The sequence below is a fragment of the Mytilus trossulus genome, chromosome 12 (assembly GCF_036588685.1).
Source record: "Mytilus trossulus isolate FHL-02 chromosome 12, PNRI_Mtr1.1.1.hap1, whole genome shotgun sequence".
NCBI lineage: Eukaryota > Metazoa > Mollusca > Bivalvia > Mytilida > Mytilidae > Mytilus > Mytilus trossulus.
The window spans coordinates 19,226,864-19,244,970 of NC_086384.1; the positions used below are offsets into that span (position 1 = coordinate 19,226,864).

Below are 18,107 nucleotides of genomic sequence, written 5' to 3' on the forward strand. Positions count from 1 at the left end.
TAGACTATGATGTCACAAAACCGGAAGTGATGTAGATTCTATAAATATACAGAATTGCCTTCCTTTTTATCGCACCATGTTCGTGGGGCTAGTTTAAGCCATTGCAAAGACTTGATGTCCGTCAGACCCCGCTAACTTTACAAAAAACTTCTCTGAAATACTAGGCCAACGCAAGTGTTATAAAATAAATAGGTGTGGCATGATAGCTAAGAAGACAATGAGCAAAATATTTAATGTATAGTAAGCTGTTTAAGCCATGACATGGCAAATATCAAACAAAACAAAGTTAAATCACAAAAATACTGAAAACCAAGGTAATATCAAAACGGGAAGTCCCTAATCTAATGGCAACATCAAAAGTTAAAACACATCAAACGAATGAATAACAACTGGCATATTCCTGACATGGTACATGTATTTTCTTATGTAGAAAATAGTGGACAAAACCTGGTTTTATAGCTAGCTCAACCTCTCACTTCCATGACAGTCGCATCAAATATCATTGTATTGGCAACGATGTGTGAACAAAACAAACAGACATAATATTAATAGGTAAACATGTCAAAATAGGGGTACAGCAGTAAACATTGTGTTATAATCTTAATCCTTATAAAACAAAAAAATTGTAACAAAGTAGCACTAAATGGAATATAGACCAAGCATATTAGCAAAAAATAAAGACTAGAATACACAAATTTACCATAGTACAGTAACAGACGTAATGACGGGGTGTACAGAGCTACGTCATATATAGAAGAAAGAAGCACAAAAAGGCAAAAAGACTAAGAACATTAGAATAATGAAAGACAACAAATATAAAAATTTATAATAGCACAATGACGGGATGTATAAGTACAAAGCCACGTCATATGTACTAGTATCCAAGAAACACAAAAAGACATCTAGACAAAGATAATTTTATTTAGCAAAATGAAAAGCAAGAATATGAATTGTCATATAACAATAACACAATGACGGGATGTATCAAAGAAATACAAAACATCATATCAGGAGAGCACATCAGTAATAAACAGCTGCGCCATGAGCGCATGATACGCCCGTCGTCTTTTGTGAAAGTTTAATGCAATAATCATAAATAATTTCTGAGAAAGTTTTAAGCAATAACCATATATTGTTTTTGAGATTATTTTGAGATACGGCGTGACATGTAGAAATACCCTCCCCCTTTTTTACAAAATACTAAATAACTGAAAAATGAAATTTTAAATCATCACCAAAAAGTACACTGATCTTTAGATTAATATAACTAAGAAGTGTGTAAAGTTTTAAGCAATAATAAAATGTTTTTTGATATACAGTGCGACATGTGAAAAAACACCCCCTGTTTTAGTTACAAAGTGCCGTAACTCAAAAAGTTTTAATCTTATTTTCACAAAAAAGTATACAGATCATTTGACCATCATAAGAAACAACTATAATAAGTTTCATGAAATTTGGATACGGCGCGACATGTTTACGCCGAACAGACGGACGGACGGACACCGGACATTTGTACAACATAATACGTCCCGTCAAAATTTTGACGGGCGTAAAAAAACGAAAGACAAGAATACAAAAATATCATGGAATAATAACACAATGAAGGGATGTATAAGTACAGATTCACGACAAACGGATATCACCAAACGAGAGAAATAGTAGATAATACAACAAACAAGATAAACAAACATATAAATACAACCACTGGGACAGGCATATGCATACTATATTTCCAAGCGCTCAACTATGCCTTTGCATTGACCAGTGGTGTAAACGCAAAACATGAAAGAAAAAAAACAAAACATTTGGAAATGGTGCAATTTGTCAGACGAGCACGAAGCAAAAAACCAACTTACAAAAAGATTAAATTGCTATTATTAAGATTATAAAAATTACTTGTTCAACAGTGATTAAAAATATCTGACGAAGTGAACATTTTTAGAATACAAGATCTGCCGGCAGTATTGTCGTCGTTATTTACCTTTGGCAACATTAATGAGGTAGTTACTGTAGCTAGCGATATGCAGACATTTCCCATGCATTGTCACTTTTATAAAAAAAAAAAACCCAACCTCCCATGTTAAGTGTTAAGTAAAACTTTAGAACTTTTTTTTAATTTCATATATTTCATTCGTCCGAAGCGCTTTTCAAATGTCACCTATATTAGGAACGCTCAATTATGGAAAACCCAGGTGATAAAAGAACAGAAACAGTTCTAGGGCTAAAGTGACCAAAAAGGACAAAAAAATAATAGTCAAGTTTATCTAAGGTCAACTTTGCCTGAGGAAGAAAAATGTAATTTACACATTCGGACCATGTTTATCTAACTAACAGGGTCGAATATGACATGGTTAGTTATTCAGGTAAAATTTAGATCTAAATGTTTGTAACACATTTATAAAACAAACTGTAAAACTAGGAACAATGAAGATACATGCATAGATAGGTGTCTTATTGGCATTCATGCCATAAATCTTTATGAAATCCGTTAAAATTGATAAAAGATGTGCAAAACCATTGAATAATAGAAGTATGATAATAAAATTTAGTTTAAATTGAAAGTAATAAAAAAACCAGGTCATTGTAACAGTTACAAATACATGTATCACTATCAGCAAATCTTTGATTTTGTGTTCGAAGTTCTGTCATGCGAAAATTATTCTTCCGGCATAATGTAGCCTTTTGAAGAAAATGAATAAAGAATTTTCATTGGCTGACGTCATTTTACATTACACGATTACGGTTTATCTGATGGTTATGGATAATTGATTTGGTCTGAGTATTTCGTTTACGCTCAATAAATTCATACCTTGTGGTATTTATATAACAAACTACCCCTTCAATCCCAGTTACTTTTACTTTTCCAGTACTAAAAATGACGGATAAGGCGTTTAAACTATTACAGAAACCCGTTATAAAATATAATGCCGTACAGACAATCATATATGTGTTTTTAACTATTTTGTCAGTGACTTTCGCGGAATTATTACATACAAGAGGTAGAGGCGGGAGACTGTTAGAACCTCCAGGACGATCCTCTTTATGGAGGTTAAATTCTACTTTACAACCAGTCAAGGAATTTGACCATCCTCTTAATTGTGGTGGGTTTGAAGTAAGTCTGAATTATTGTAATTATATACGTTTTTTTCTTTTATATATAATATAATTTACAACATTTTTATTTCAATAAAGACTGAGGCGACCACTTGTTTAAATAAAGAATTCCGTGAGAATGGTCAAATACTCGAAAAGCTTCCGAGTCGTTCCTGTCTCGCCATTGCTTCTTTTTGTTTTTAAATGATTTTTTTTTCAATTAGGGTGTCGACGTGAGATATTTTAAAATGATAATTTGATCTAGATTAGGTAAAGTGGACCAGTAGATTAAAAGCTAACTAAATATTACTAGTATGTTATATACATATACATTTTCATGGATCTACAATTTGTCGATACCTGTAACTTGGCATTGCACAACGTCATGTGTTTCTCTGGCTGTTTATGACGCCTTTACACTAAATCCATTGTATGTTGGATGTGTACGGATTGAGTGTTTAGTCTTAGAAGCATGATTTTTTTATTAGTTGTTAGTGGCTTTGAACTAGCTGTCAGATAACTGCGAGTACTCTCAGATCTGTTCATTGTGTCTTTTTGTGTCGGGATGTATAAGTACCCGGCCACGTCCACTTGTATTTTTTGTCTATCTGATGAGTTAAGCTTTTTTCAACTGATTTTTATAGTTTGTTCTTATGTTGTACTGTTATACCACTGTCCCAGGTTAGGGGAGGGTTGGTATCCCGCTAACATGTTTAACCCCGCCACATTATTTATGTATGTGCCTGTCCCAAGTCTGGAGCCTGTAATTCAGTGGTTGTCGTTTGTTTATGTGTGACATATTTGTTTTTCGTTCTTTTTTTTTGCATAACTTAAGGCCGTTAGTTTTCTCGTTTGAATTGTTTTACATTGTGTTATCGGGGCCTTCTGTAGCTGACTATGCCGTATGGGCTTTGCTTATTGTTGAAGGTCGTACGGCGACCTATAGTTGTTAATGTTTGTGTCATTTCGGTCTTTTGTAAATAGTTGTCTCATTGGCAATCATACCACATCTTCTTTTTTATATACATAAATACATATTCTGACCTTGTTAGTACATGCGTCTAGTATTTTAGACCGTGAAGACTTTTTGGCTATAAAGTATTTTGTGCTTGGTGTCACAATGACGTTACAAAACCGTTTCTTTTTTATACCCTTTTCTCTCAGTTCTTTCTAAGGCAAGTCTAAAGACAGTATAAATACGTAATTACATATATCTTATACACAGGCACTTGTTTCTGTCAATGTGGGGTTTTCTCTCCATACCCGTGTGATTTTTCGTACGTAACGGGTATAGATAGAAAACCCCATATTGACAGAAACAAGTGCCTGTGATCTTATAGGATAATTCTTTTGTCAACTTTCCAGATTCAATATAGATGTACAGTTACATAATCAGCCATATCAAACTACTAAGTGCATTTCTTGCTTTAATGAATTCGATACACCTTTTCTTGGGTAACGTCTTACCATTTCAAGCAACCCAACATTTTTTTTTATTAGAGATAACCTACCTCTATGGCACATGCATGAAGATCTCTTACCATATTTAGTTTTGCTAGATTTGCATTGAATGTTTTGTTAAAAGTATACATATGTATGTTCAAAACTTTACAAAGGGTTCCGGTTACTTGTCCTTTATATACCCTTGAAAGCCGGTTTCATGACATAATAGTCTATTACCAATACAGCATATGCAAGGTTGACGGGTGTACTATTACCTACATAGTATATCCTATATTAAACTATTTTTTATATAAATATGTATGTATAAAGCTAATGATACGAACTTAAAACTAAAAAAAATATATAGTATCTTGAAGATTTGCATAGAATCCACGTTTATTTTTATTATAATTATTGTCTATGTTGTAACTTACTTTGGACGCATTAAAAGACAAGATTACTAAAATAAATTACTACTCGATCAGTTGCCTCTGGGTTTTAACTTAAATTTACATCAATTAGCTTTAAAATGACTTTGTGAATCACAGCAGATTTTTCAATAAAAGCAAACTACTTTATTTTATGTACCAGTCTTTGTAGTTCAATAATGGTTTTGGCGTCATATGTATCATTTTTTTTTCTCGCAAGTCATCTATACTCAGTCTTGTCTTGACGAGACCATACCGGATATAAGACCTAAAACATGTTCTGTCAAAATCGATACCTCTTTGCAGAGGTTGTTTTGTTATATAATCAATCTAAACTTGATAGGACTTTGATATTAGTATTGTATATATAATATACTCGTCCTGTCAATTACTTATCCTAGATGTCTTTTTTATGTCGTTTATATTTTGTTTGCAACTGTCATACAAATAAAGGCAACAGTAGTATACCGCTGTTCAAAAATCATAAATCCATGGACAAAAAAACAAATTTGGGGTAACAAACTAAAACTGAGGGAACGCATCAAATATAAGAGGAGAACAACGACACAACATTAAAATGTGACACACACAGAAACGGACTAAACATTAGACAAAATCCTATGAGAATAACAAATACAACGTAAAAACGAAATACATGAATTTGGGATAGATAAGTACCGTGACACGTCTTATAGTAATTGTGAATTCACACTAAAAAAATAAGAGAAAACAAACGACACAACGGAACAAAACGTTAAAATTTAACACACACAGAAACGAACTATAAAAATGAGAGGTTTAGCTAGCTACAAAATCAGGTTCAATACACCATTGTGTACTTAAAAAATGCATGGACCAAGTCAGGAAAATGACAGTTGTTGTCCATTCGTTTGATGTGTTTGATTTTTTGCTTTTGTCATTTGATTAGGTACTCTCCGTTTCCAGTGAATTTTCCTCGAACTTCAATATTTTGTGACTTTACTTTTTAGTTGTCTAGTGACGTTTACCACGTATCTTCTATATACCCTTCTATGATCCACTGAGGACAAATAAATTAACAAACATTGAAGTATACATTAACTGCCATGGAGTCGGGGGATGCGACCTCAATAATTTTGCCTTTCAAATTACAGTAATAAAAGTCACTTAAAAATTCAACTTCCCAAATTTTGAATATTTTTTTTTTAACCAAATTTTGAATATTGCAATCCGGAGAAAGGCGACACAAATTTTGAAGTGTTTATGCTTCATTGCATAAAATCAGTTTGTACGCATAATTATACGTTTATTGTGATTACTGAGTTGCTCTTGTTAAAGAGAAAAGGAAACACATTCTGAAAATTAAAAAAAACAAACCTATTTTTATCAGCTATTATAGTTAGAGGAGGGAAAAAGGCATTTTGCGCATTGTTAGTCGGTATTGCCGTGGAAGTGAGAAGAAAAATTACAGGTTCCGGTCCCGGTTGGATCGTAAATAAACAACCGTATGTGTCGTGTGAGCTGATGCCGAAAGTATTTGTTTTATAAAATGATATCGAAATAGATATAGGACGATGTGGTATGAGTGCCAACGAGACAACTCTCCATCCAAACAACAATTTATAAAAGTAAATCATTATAGGTCAAGGTACGGCCTTCAACACGGAGCCTTGGCTCACAACGAACAACAAGATGTAAAGGGCACTTGTGTAAAACCATTTAAACGAGAAAACAAACGGTTAAATATATATAAAAAAGAAAACACATATTTAATACAAATATAAAGATACCTTTAAATTTGTTTTTACAAACGGTTATATTCAACATCATATAAATGACGTTGATCTTTGAAGTTATTTTGTTATATAATATGTTATTATGCTTTAGTTAGAATGCACTATTTATAAACTTGCTTTGATCTTCCTATGCTATGCACTTTCACTAACTCTTACAAATAAACAAATAAAGTATTATTATGATATCATACCCATCCCTATATTCGAAATAGCAAAAAAAAAAATGCACTAAAAATTAAGGTCAATTGTAAAGTCTAAAATTCACAAATAAGGTGTGTTTTCTGAGAATGAGAGAAAGTTGGATATACAAAGAAATCTTTTTTGAAGAAGTTGCACCAACGTCCTAAATTTTCAATCCATATCTATGGCACGCCGTTATTATATTTATTCAATTCCGAGATATCTTATTTAGTTAAATAAGATATCTTATAAACTAATTGAGATATCTTAATAACAAAATGAGATATCTTATATATTAATTGAGATATCTGATTTATTGAATACGATATCTTATATATTAAATAAGATATCTTATAAAAATGTTTATAAAGATATCTTATTAAAATGTTTATAAAGATATCTTATTAAAATATTTATAAAGATATCTTATTAAATATATAAGATATCTTATTTAAAATATAAGATATCGCTATTAATTTATAAGATATCTTATTAACTATATAAGATATCTTTTATATAGTTAATAATAGAGATATCTTATTTACTTAATAAGATATCGCCATAAGTTAATAAGATATCTCTATTAGTTTATAAGATATCTCTTTTAATTAATAAGATATCTCTATTAATGAATAAGATATCTCTATTAATTAATAAGATATCTTATAAAGTATGTATTTAAAAGATATCTTTATAAAGAAGTAAGATATCTTATATACTTTATAAGATATCTTATTAATTAATTGAGATATCTTATTAACTTATAGAGATATCTTATAAACTAATAGAGATATCTTATTTACTTACAAATTAAATAAGATATATTATAAAAATTAAAGATATCTTAATACTTAATAAGATATCTTCAAATTTGAATAAATATAAAAACAGCGTGCCATACAAATCAAGGTTCTTTCGTGCATAAAGTCGTTGAAAATTGACTAATTGATTGAATGATTGATGTTGATGTAACGCCCCCTCAACACTCTTGAGATATTTCGGAGCAGACGAAGCGAGTAAAAATTTAGACAAATCTTATATAGATTCATAGTTATTTATACTGTAACCCCTTTAGACTTAAATTAAGAATGGAAATGGGGAATATGTCAAAGAGACAACAACCTGACCAAAGAGTTAAGTCAACTTTTATTTCTAACAGAAGGGATATAGTGTATACATACATTCAACATTAGCTGTCTTAGATATAGGAAGATGTGGTGTGAGTGCCAATGAGACAACTCTCAATCCTTATATCTTAATGTGGTTTTTTTTCCTTCTTTTAAAGGCGTATGCTTAATATAAGATACGGAGATGTGGTATGCTTGCTAATAAGACTAAAGTAAAAAAAGTAAAAAAAGACGACAAAGATTTAATTTTGGATCGCCTTTAAAAATGAGCAAAACTTAAGACAAAATAGTAAACAAACAAAATGACAGACATACAACAACCACAACCACTTAATTAGTTTCTCCTGACAGTGAACTGGTACATGTATATAGAAATTGACGAGGTTATTCAAGTTTGTGAGTTCTCACTTTAACCCCAGAACAGACCACACAAGCAACACCAGTTTGAGTAATTTTGACTTAACAGTTTGACACAAAATATCGACCAATCGGGACACATCAAAATGATGAAGTGTTAAGACGTCATAAACAGTCTGAGAAAAGAAGATACAGAGTAGTGTTTAAAACTAAAAAGTAAAATCACAAAAATACTGAACTCAGAGGAAAATCCAATCGGAAAGTCCATTATCACATGGCAAACTCAAATGACTAAACACATCTAAACCGAATGGAAAAGAACTGTCATATTCCTGACGTGACACAGGCATTTTCAAATGTAGAAAATGGTGGATTAAACCTGGTTTTGTAGCGCTAAACCTCTCACTTTGTTGACAATCTCATCAAATTAGAAGAAATATAGAACAGGTCTCCTTACCCAATACATAGATAACAATAGTTCTAGTCTGACGCAGATTTATTTCTTTATTTTCTGAAAAGCTTATAACATTTAACATAAAATTGAGAATGGAAATGGGGAATGTATCAAAGAGAAAACAACCCGACCAAATAAAAAAACAGCAGCAGAAGGTCACCAACAGGTCTTCAATGTAGCGAGAAACAGGCTTTTGTTCACAGAAAATGTTTACTTTTTTTATTATGGTTATGCTATTTTTTTACAGACACAGTGGTTGAAAAATAAAGGAAAATGTGGAATTTGTGGTGACCCATTTGATGGACAGCGTGATCATGAAAATAGTGAAAAATACGATCATAAATTTATTTCTCGGACGTTCAAGCAAAACAAAATTATTAATGTGACTGTTGAAATAATTGAGAATTTATCAGGATATATTGAATTCCGAATTTGTGATAAAAATAACGATGACGTCATAACAGCAGAATGTCTAGATAAAAATGTTTTGGCAATAGGAGATACAAAATATGAAAAGTATAAGGTTTGGAATTCAGGGTACCACGTGATACCGATACAGCTTCCAGAGAATTTAACATGTGATAAATGTCTACTGCAGTTTCGATACCATACCGGTAAGTCACGTGTTTTTACACCATGCATGCAATTGTCAAACACTGAGTCATGCGAACTACAAAAAACAAAGAGATACATTCAAATAATGTCAACACCAATCAATCAAACATATACCGCTTCGTTAAAAGAGTCGAAAGATACAAAAGGGACATTTAAACTTGAAAGTCTAAAATAAAATGACAATGCCATGACTAAAAATGAAAAGGCAGACAACAATACACAACATAGAAATCTCAAAACTAAAGCCCGAGCAACACAAAGCCCATCAAAACTGGGGTGATATCTCAGGTGATCCTGAAAAGGTTTACAATGCTTAAGCAAATGTTGCTTTAGATACGTTGTAAATATAGAACAGCACGTATGAGGGATGCATTCGATATGCTTTATTTTCTAGATCGTCTACATAACCTTTTTTTCTAGACAAACCGAGTATGCATAATGGTATTACAATGAGTGCAATTACTTGCTGCCACATATAACATAATCTAAAGTTCCATGATTTTGTGAAACATTTACGAAACTACAGCTTCTGTTCGATCCGAATGTGTGAGGGAAAATGGAAGGACATTAAGCAAGCATTCTCTAACCATTTCCCTAGAGCAGAACTAGGACAACCATATTAAATCAAACAGTAAGCTGTGAAATTAAATATGTGTTACTATAGAAACATTGCAAGTAATACACGACAGCGCCAAAATGTTGCCAACTGTATCCATAGTAACATGTTACTTTTAAAGCCTCTTGTTTTAGCTATGTTTTGTATAAATGATGCCATTGATTTAAGAGAGGTGAAAGATACAAGAGTGACATTCCAAAATAGAAAACTAAGTGACAACGCCATGGATAAAAAAATACAAAGTCAAACAGACAAACAAAAGTATACAAAACACAATGCAACATAGAAAACTAAAGACAAAGCAACACGAACCCCAGCATAAACTGGGGGTGATCTGAGATCCCTCAGGCACTCGGCTCATAAGCAGATCCTGATCCATATGATGCACACTAATATTCTTTCAAAGGTTACCGATGGGGTTGTGATGGTGATGACTGCTGCTATGGTTGTGGTCCAATGCAGGAGGAGTTTTATAGTTGTTCCGATATCAGATTAGTGCCAGATGAAACTCTGAAATTTAAAACGAGGTTAGATAATACACACAAACTTGATTATTTATATGCTACAAAAATAAAAAATCTGGATTAGATATATTAAAAATTCATCATTTACTAATGGATATTTGAGAGACACAAATTGTTAGTCGCTATAAGTTAGGGTATTTTGATTGTTGCATTGGTGTCTCGTTGACATATTTGCGCCATTTTTTTTCAAAACAAGTATAGATAGGTAGATATCGGCTTGCTTCAAATAAATTCAGAGGATTGGAGAGAAAAAATTTACCACAAACGATTTTTTTTAAAACTAAAAATCGTTAAATTATTACGCATTAATCTATTGATGAAGGATTCATCACATGATACGTGATTTGTTTGGCGTTCAATTCTTTAAAAAAAATTATTACCCTGAGGGTAGATATAAACATATATAGTTCATAACCTAAAATGTCTCAATTATAACGTGCTATCTGATTAAAGTTATTTTTTAGTATGACATACAGCCTTGGGTATATCATAGCATAGATTTACATTATAAAAAAATATGGAGATGTGGTACGATTACACATAAGACAATAACCCAGCAGAGTTCATATGACGTTGATATATGCAATTATATATCACCACACAACCGTCATTTAATAGGAAAACCCATCCCGTACAGTTGGACATTTTCAGACCTGATAGCGTTAGAAACACCTTGGCCACCACCTACGATCTAAAGTGTGTTGTAACCAAAAGATTCAAATTTTGATATAGAATTCATCAATATAAAAAAAATTGGATCGTGGATGGCGGCCAAAGTTAATTCTGCCGAAAAACAATTAAAATTATGTTTTTTTTTGTTAACCAAAGTTGACCTTAAAATACACATAGTGTTTATTTATGGGGTCATAGCTTCATAAATTTTTAACGCAAGTACCAAAAAAAAAAAAATTTTTTTTTGGTCTTAACAGTATTATCACAAGTATTTCTATGTGTAATTTTTTGGCCCGATTTTAAAAAGCATAAACAAATTAGGGCCAATTTTAATCCTTCGGGAACCTTCTCCTTTGTTATGTTTATGTTTAAATTTTATTACTTTTATTTCTTTAAAGTATGTGATGAACATTTTTCATCATCATTAGTCTGACAATTTAATTTGAGAAATTAAATGAATAAAAAACTGTATGATTTTAGAGTGATAGACAGTTTTATCTCTGCTCCATATCAAAAGGGAATGCATTTCATTACTTAACTTGGAGTCACTAATTATAAAAAAGGCAATAGTAGTATACCGCTGTTCAACCTTAGCACTTTAACGAATATTTCTGTAGATAACATTGAAGTGAAAAGCACGAAGGGCTTCTTTAATTTTTAGGTGAACTAGAACTTATATATCTGTTGTCTGTTTATTATCAAAATAGTGTATCATATATATGATGCAATATGAGTTACCTTTGTAGATACATCAGAATTGAATTTTAGCGCATCAATTATCATACAAACTATGCTTCGGTCAACGCTTTTACATTCAAATAATATTACTAAAGCAAGCATCCAATTCTGACAATGATATACGCTCCAATAATGAGGTAACAGACATATCAAGTTTTTGGTGTGTTTTCCAATGCCTTGGTGTGACGTTGCCAAGAAAAGCATATGCTGTTGTAATGTTGAAACTTATTGATAGTTTGATGCTAGTATTGGAATGCCTGGCGATTCAATTTGCTTTAAAACAAATAAATATATGGCTTGCATAAATAACTTCTTAATTAATAAAAGCCCCAATTGCATGTTTGTGACGGTCCACAAAGCAGATTTTATGTCTGTTTGATTTTACCAATTTTATTTTGAAGGCGGGAAAAAAGTCCAGAAGAATCACCATACATGTCATGGTGGTGCCGATCCCAGTGTTCTGAAGAAGAATGTGATTCAACAATTTGTACAAAACAAGCAAATTTACGTCAAAAGAGACAAGCATTGAAAGATTGTAAAGGCACGGGATTATGGACCGACAATAGAGGAATGGATTTTTGGTGTAGGATTAATTGCGATAACCCAATACCATATTGTCCACCCGAGTACTGCCAATGTGACACAGGTATCCTTTCTTTTATTGAAATTGACATTACTTGGGGAACTTCTCAAGGTTTATGTCGTCTGCTAATAAAACGCACAAACGTGATTCATCTGGCATACTTTTGAAAAACTACAATTAATCTATTTGAAACTTTCATGACCAAAGAAAATTATAACTTAATATTCTTATTTTCATCAATGTTTTCTCATGGCTTACTCCAGTTTAAAATGGAATGTAGAAGAAAATTACTGTAATATTTTAACTGTCTATTCATAATAACATAAAAAAAAATGTGGTGCACACTGTAAAATAACCCACTACGCATTCTTCATAGACAGAAAAAATATTACAATCATTCTAATTTAATTCATTTAATTCATTTTATTTTGAGTACACATTGTTCTATTATTTTTGTTTTCCCACTTTTTGATGCTGTTCTGGTTTCTCTTTTCTTCATTGCATGCCTGGTTTCTCTTTTCTTCACGGCATGCCTGATTTCTCTTTTCTTCACTGTATGCCTGATTTCTCTTTTCTTCACTGCATGCCTGATTTCTCTTTTCTTCACTGCATGCCTGATTTCTCTTTTCTTCACTGCATGCCTGATTTCTCTTTTCTTCACTGCATGCCTGATTTCTCTTTTCTTCACTGCATGCCTGATTTCTCTTTTCTTCACTGCATTCCTGATTCTCTTTTCTTCACTGCATGCCTGATTTCTCTTTTCTTCACTGCATTCCTGATTTCTCTTTTCTTCACTGCACGCCTGATTTCTCTTTTCTTCACTGCATGCCTGATTTCTCTTTTCTTCACTGCATGCCTGATTTCTCTTTTCTTCACTGCATTCCTGATTTCTCTTTTCTTCACTGCATGCCTGATTTCTCTTTTCTTCACTGCATTCCTGGTTTCTCTTTTCTTCACTGCATGCCTGATATCTCTTTTCTTCACTGCAAACCTGATTTCTTCCGTTGATATATTTATTTTCTTCGAAACAATACCTGCAAATATATCAGATTACTGCATATCAAAATAATGCTTGGTTTTCAACTATATTTTTATTCTTATTTTAGGAGACGTTGAAACAACGACAACCACTACACCGGCTCCAACGACAACGCCAGGTAATTAGTTGTACCTTTGAAACAACTCAATATACATTATGTTATCTAGTACTCTAGCGGGATCAATGTTAAATAGATATAAGAAGATAATGACACATTTCCCAAGTCACATTTTATAAAAGTAAACTATCAAGTTTATTTCTCAACGAAAATTTGTATATGTTCCAGACCATATGAGTATTTGGACCATACGCGTATACGCGTACGGTCCAGTACGATCTGACCATACATGTTATTTGATCATATGGGTTAAATTCAAGGACTATATACGTCCCTGGATAAATTGAAACAATCTTTATTTTTAGTTTTACAAATTGTTATTGATAATTTATGACAATTAGATAGATAAAATGAACAAACGAACAGTTGAAAATAGGTATTTGTTTAATTGTATATCTGAATCCTATTTTGGTACTCTCGCCCAAGGTGTCACAATTGAAGTAACGTAATATTTTTAGCATTTTCATGTAAGCAGTTCATGCATGTTCTTTTGCATTTGCATTTTTTGGTAAAGTTGCTAAATATTTTAAAACAATTGAACTCCCACTTTATGTTTACTTCCGATATCTCCAATTTCAGCGTTCATAATACAATTAATGTACTACTGATCGACATGATTAATACAAGAGATTGGTATAATTAATTAGCGTGAATTAAAAAAAAGTTAAAATATAAAGTTTTAGTTTCAATTACGATTGAACTTTTTTTTATATAAATTTGATAGTTAAGTTATGTTGATCTGCTAAATGCATTTGTATCTAATAAACTTGACCAACTTTTTAATATTAGTCATACCGTATATATACGTACACGTACGGTCCGACCGTATGAGTATTTTGAAAAAGGACGATTAAGGTCCAGACCGTACGCGTACGGTCCAAATACTCATACGGTCTGGAACATATATAGATACAGTGGTTAGTTTTAATCTTGTTAACGTCAACGAAACAGCAACCCAACGACATTTGGGAATCTAATGTAATTGGCTTCTAGACCAAATATTCATAAAACCACAAATGATTTATGCATCTAAAGATATTCGTCTATCGCCGACCCACAACACAATAAAAAACAATCAAAACAAAAAATAACAGCAATAAAAACACAGCAGCTTAAAAAAAGCAACAAAAGCGACAAAAAGAAAATGATATCAATGAGTTGATACTTCCACTTCTATTATTAACGTGTCTTCAGTTTTTACCTTCATATTTATTGCAATATTTCGTTCCTGAACAGTCAGTACACGTGTATTGTTTCAATGGAGGTGAACAAGTTCAGGTCATCTAGGTACAGACTCAGTAAGCAAACTAGCCGAACTATATAGATTATTTTTAAGTACAAATCTGGATATTTGTCAAGTTTTATCATTCTAGTACATTCCTTAAATGGATATAAGTACTAATCTACCTCAAGAACAAAGTAGAGACATTATAGGTTTGATCATCACGTGAATTATTGTATACTTTCAATGACATTGTAATGATATGTGATAACAATTACCATAAATAAACACATTAGTAAGTTATTATAGGGAGATTGAAAATTACGCACTGAATGCATCACAATACTTTAGACCTAAAACCAAATGCACTTATTTGATTTTTAGACATAAAGAAAACAGCAGATTATGGCGATAAACTCAAGTTCATCAATTCTATATGTGGTTAAATTTCGCCCTATATCAACAGCACTTAATTTATATTCAGCTCTTTCTGCAAAATGTATTAAGATTAAAATTAATCATGGCGTATAACTACAGTTACTTATCACTGGACTATGTGTTAGTAGATGCTCATCTTCCCTTATCAGTACCCAATCAACAACACGACATCCGTGTGAAATCATCACCGTTTCAGAAACTTATTCTGTCTTGGTAATGTTTTATTTAATGAACATTTATGAAAACTGAATGATTCATAGATAACATAATTTGGTGCACGAACAGTGGTAATCTAATGGTTAGTTTTGTGCAACGTATTTTATAAATATGTTTTTCATATTTTTGCCAACTCCGCTCATATTCTCATTGATTCAAATCCGTTTATATTGATTTCAGGGCGATTGTTTGCGTACATAAACCCAATCCAGTCCACTGCTACTTTTGGTGATGTACTGGTTCAGATTCAATGTTTTGTTACTGGTATACCAGTGGCCGATACATGGTACTGGACCAGGAAACCTCTTAATGGTGGACCAATAACTACAATCGTAAAAGGAACCAATAGTGTAGATTATATAGTAGACGATTCACCGACCAGTCCATCTCTAACCATCCTTGGTATAACTAAAGCTGATGAAGCTGACTATACATGTTTTGCCACGAATGCTGCTGGAACAAGTTCTAGTTCCAGCTCAAGATTATATGTAATTGGAGGTAATATTACTTTCAACACAAAACATACATGTGTTTATCACTCATTTTGAAAGTAACCAATTTAGTTTAGCGTACTTGGCGTTGCTTTCTTTATAGATCAGACACATTTAATTTTATCCTTCTCTGAAACAACTTATTCAGTCTTAATCAATTTTGCAGGAATGGATGATGTATTCTGTATCCTTTTTAAACAATTGGCCTTGATCAGTTGCGATGTTTTTACAATCTGAACAATATTTTATTAATAAAAGTTAGTCTTCTAGAAAGCTTCTTACCAAAATCCGAATAAACGTATAGGATAATCATTGTTGGTTCATTCAGACTATCAATTTCATTATGAAAGATAAGCCACGCACTCTTTTCGTTTCTAAGTCTTGATAAAAAAAAATGTATATCTCAAGACAATATGGGACAGTATGGTTGAGCTGTGTACACAACAGTTACAAAATAAAATACTTTGGGTAAATGCCATCAATTGTTAATTGAAGTGGCTAATGAGTTTGGCTTTACTTTTGGTCTTTTCTTGGTTTTATTGGCCCTTCAACTGTTTGTATTACTTTTTTTGTACTCTCAAATATTCGAACATCACCGAAGATACATCAATTGCCAAATGCGCATTTGGTGCAATACAACTGATAGCGTTATTTTTATAAACATGTATTTTTCAGCCTTACATTCTTTATGTACTTCCAGACTTACTAACTATCTCAATAGAACCAGAAAGCTTCACGATATTGGCGGGAGATGCAAGTTATAAAATATTGTGCATAATATCCGGTTCTCCACAAGCTACGTCCTGGTACTGGACAAAAACATCTCTAGAGGGTAATTCAATCAGTACGATCGGTCAGGGAACAAATAATCAAAAATATACAGTGGATAATTCACCAAACTACCCACATCTGACTATTAAAGAAATAACTGAAAATGACGAAGGTGATTATGAATGTCATGCCACGAATGCTGCTGGACAAAGTACAAGTAACAGGAAATCCAGATTACTAGTCACTGGAGGTAAGATGCGATAACTGCTATTTATGGGAATTAGACATAGGTTAAGTGAAATATCTATAAAAATCATCAATACGTTTGTGTCAATATACTGTAAGCTTCTATGATACACAGATTATTTCTGTTTCACGCAAAAGCTTAAAATACATTGACGAAATTAAACTTTTACAAACGAATGAATGATTTAAAGAGTTATCTCCCTGAACCAAGGTCTTCCCCTTAAGTAAACATGAGGTCTGGAGCTGGCATGTCAGTTAACTGCTAGTAGTCTGTTGTTATTTATGTATTATTGTCATTTTATTTATTTTCTTTTGTTACATCTTTTGACATCGGACTCGGACTTCTCTTGAACTGAATTTTAATGTGCGTATTGTTATTCTTTTACTTTTCTACATTGGCTAGATGTATAGGGGGAGGGTTGAGATCTCATAAACATGTTTAACCCCGCCGCAATTTTGCGCCTGTCCCAAGTCAGGAGCCTCTGGCCTTTGTTAGTTTTGTATGATTTTAAATTTTAGTTTCTTGTGTATAATTCGGAGTTTAGTATGACGTCCATTATCACTGTACTATTATGCATATTTTAGGGGCCAGCTGAAGGACACCTACGGGTGCGGGAATTCTCGCTTCATTGAAGACCCATTGGTTGCCTTCGGCTGTTGCTTGCTCTATGGTCGGGTGGTTGTCGCTTTGACATATTCACCATTTCCTTTCTCAATTTTATAAAACTATTTTCCTATTTTCCTACATTTGATAATATGATAATATTCATGTAAAATTGAAGAAATCAGTGAAAATAAAATTTGACATTGATAATAACATATTATGGATAATTATCTCATGCATGAAAAACTAGAGAATAATGCATAAACATGATAACAGGATTCAACAAAGTTTTGAACAGTTCATCAGATCAAAACGTCGATGAACATCCAACTCCTTCGTAAAAACTGTATCAAATAA

General features: G+C 32.3%; 1 protein-coding gene across 1 annotated transcript; it reads left to right on the forward strand.

The window, feature by feature from the left end:
* Window positions 1-2,775: 2,775 nt before the first annotated feature.
* Window positions 2,776-18,091, forward strand: LOC134692287 (uncharacterized). Its single transcript, XM_063552737.1, has 8 exons — window positions 2,776-3,112; window positions 9,105-9,471; window positions 10,495-10,615; window positions 12,424-12,668; window positions 13,712-13,762; window positions 15,819-16,136; window positions 16,830-17,150; window positions 18,027-18,091. The coding sequence occupies exons 1-8, from the start codon at window positions 2,876-2,878 to the stop codon at window positions 18,089-18,091; spliced, it is 1,725 nt and encodes a 574-aa protein (XP_063408807.1). The 5' UTR covers window positions 2,776-2,875.
* The last annotated feature ends 16 nt before the right edge of the window (window positions 18,092-18,107 follow it).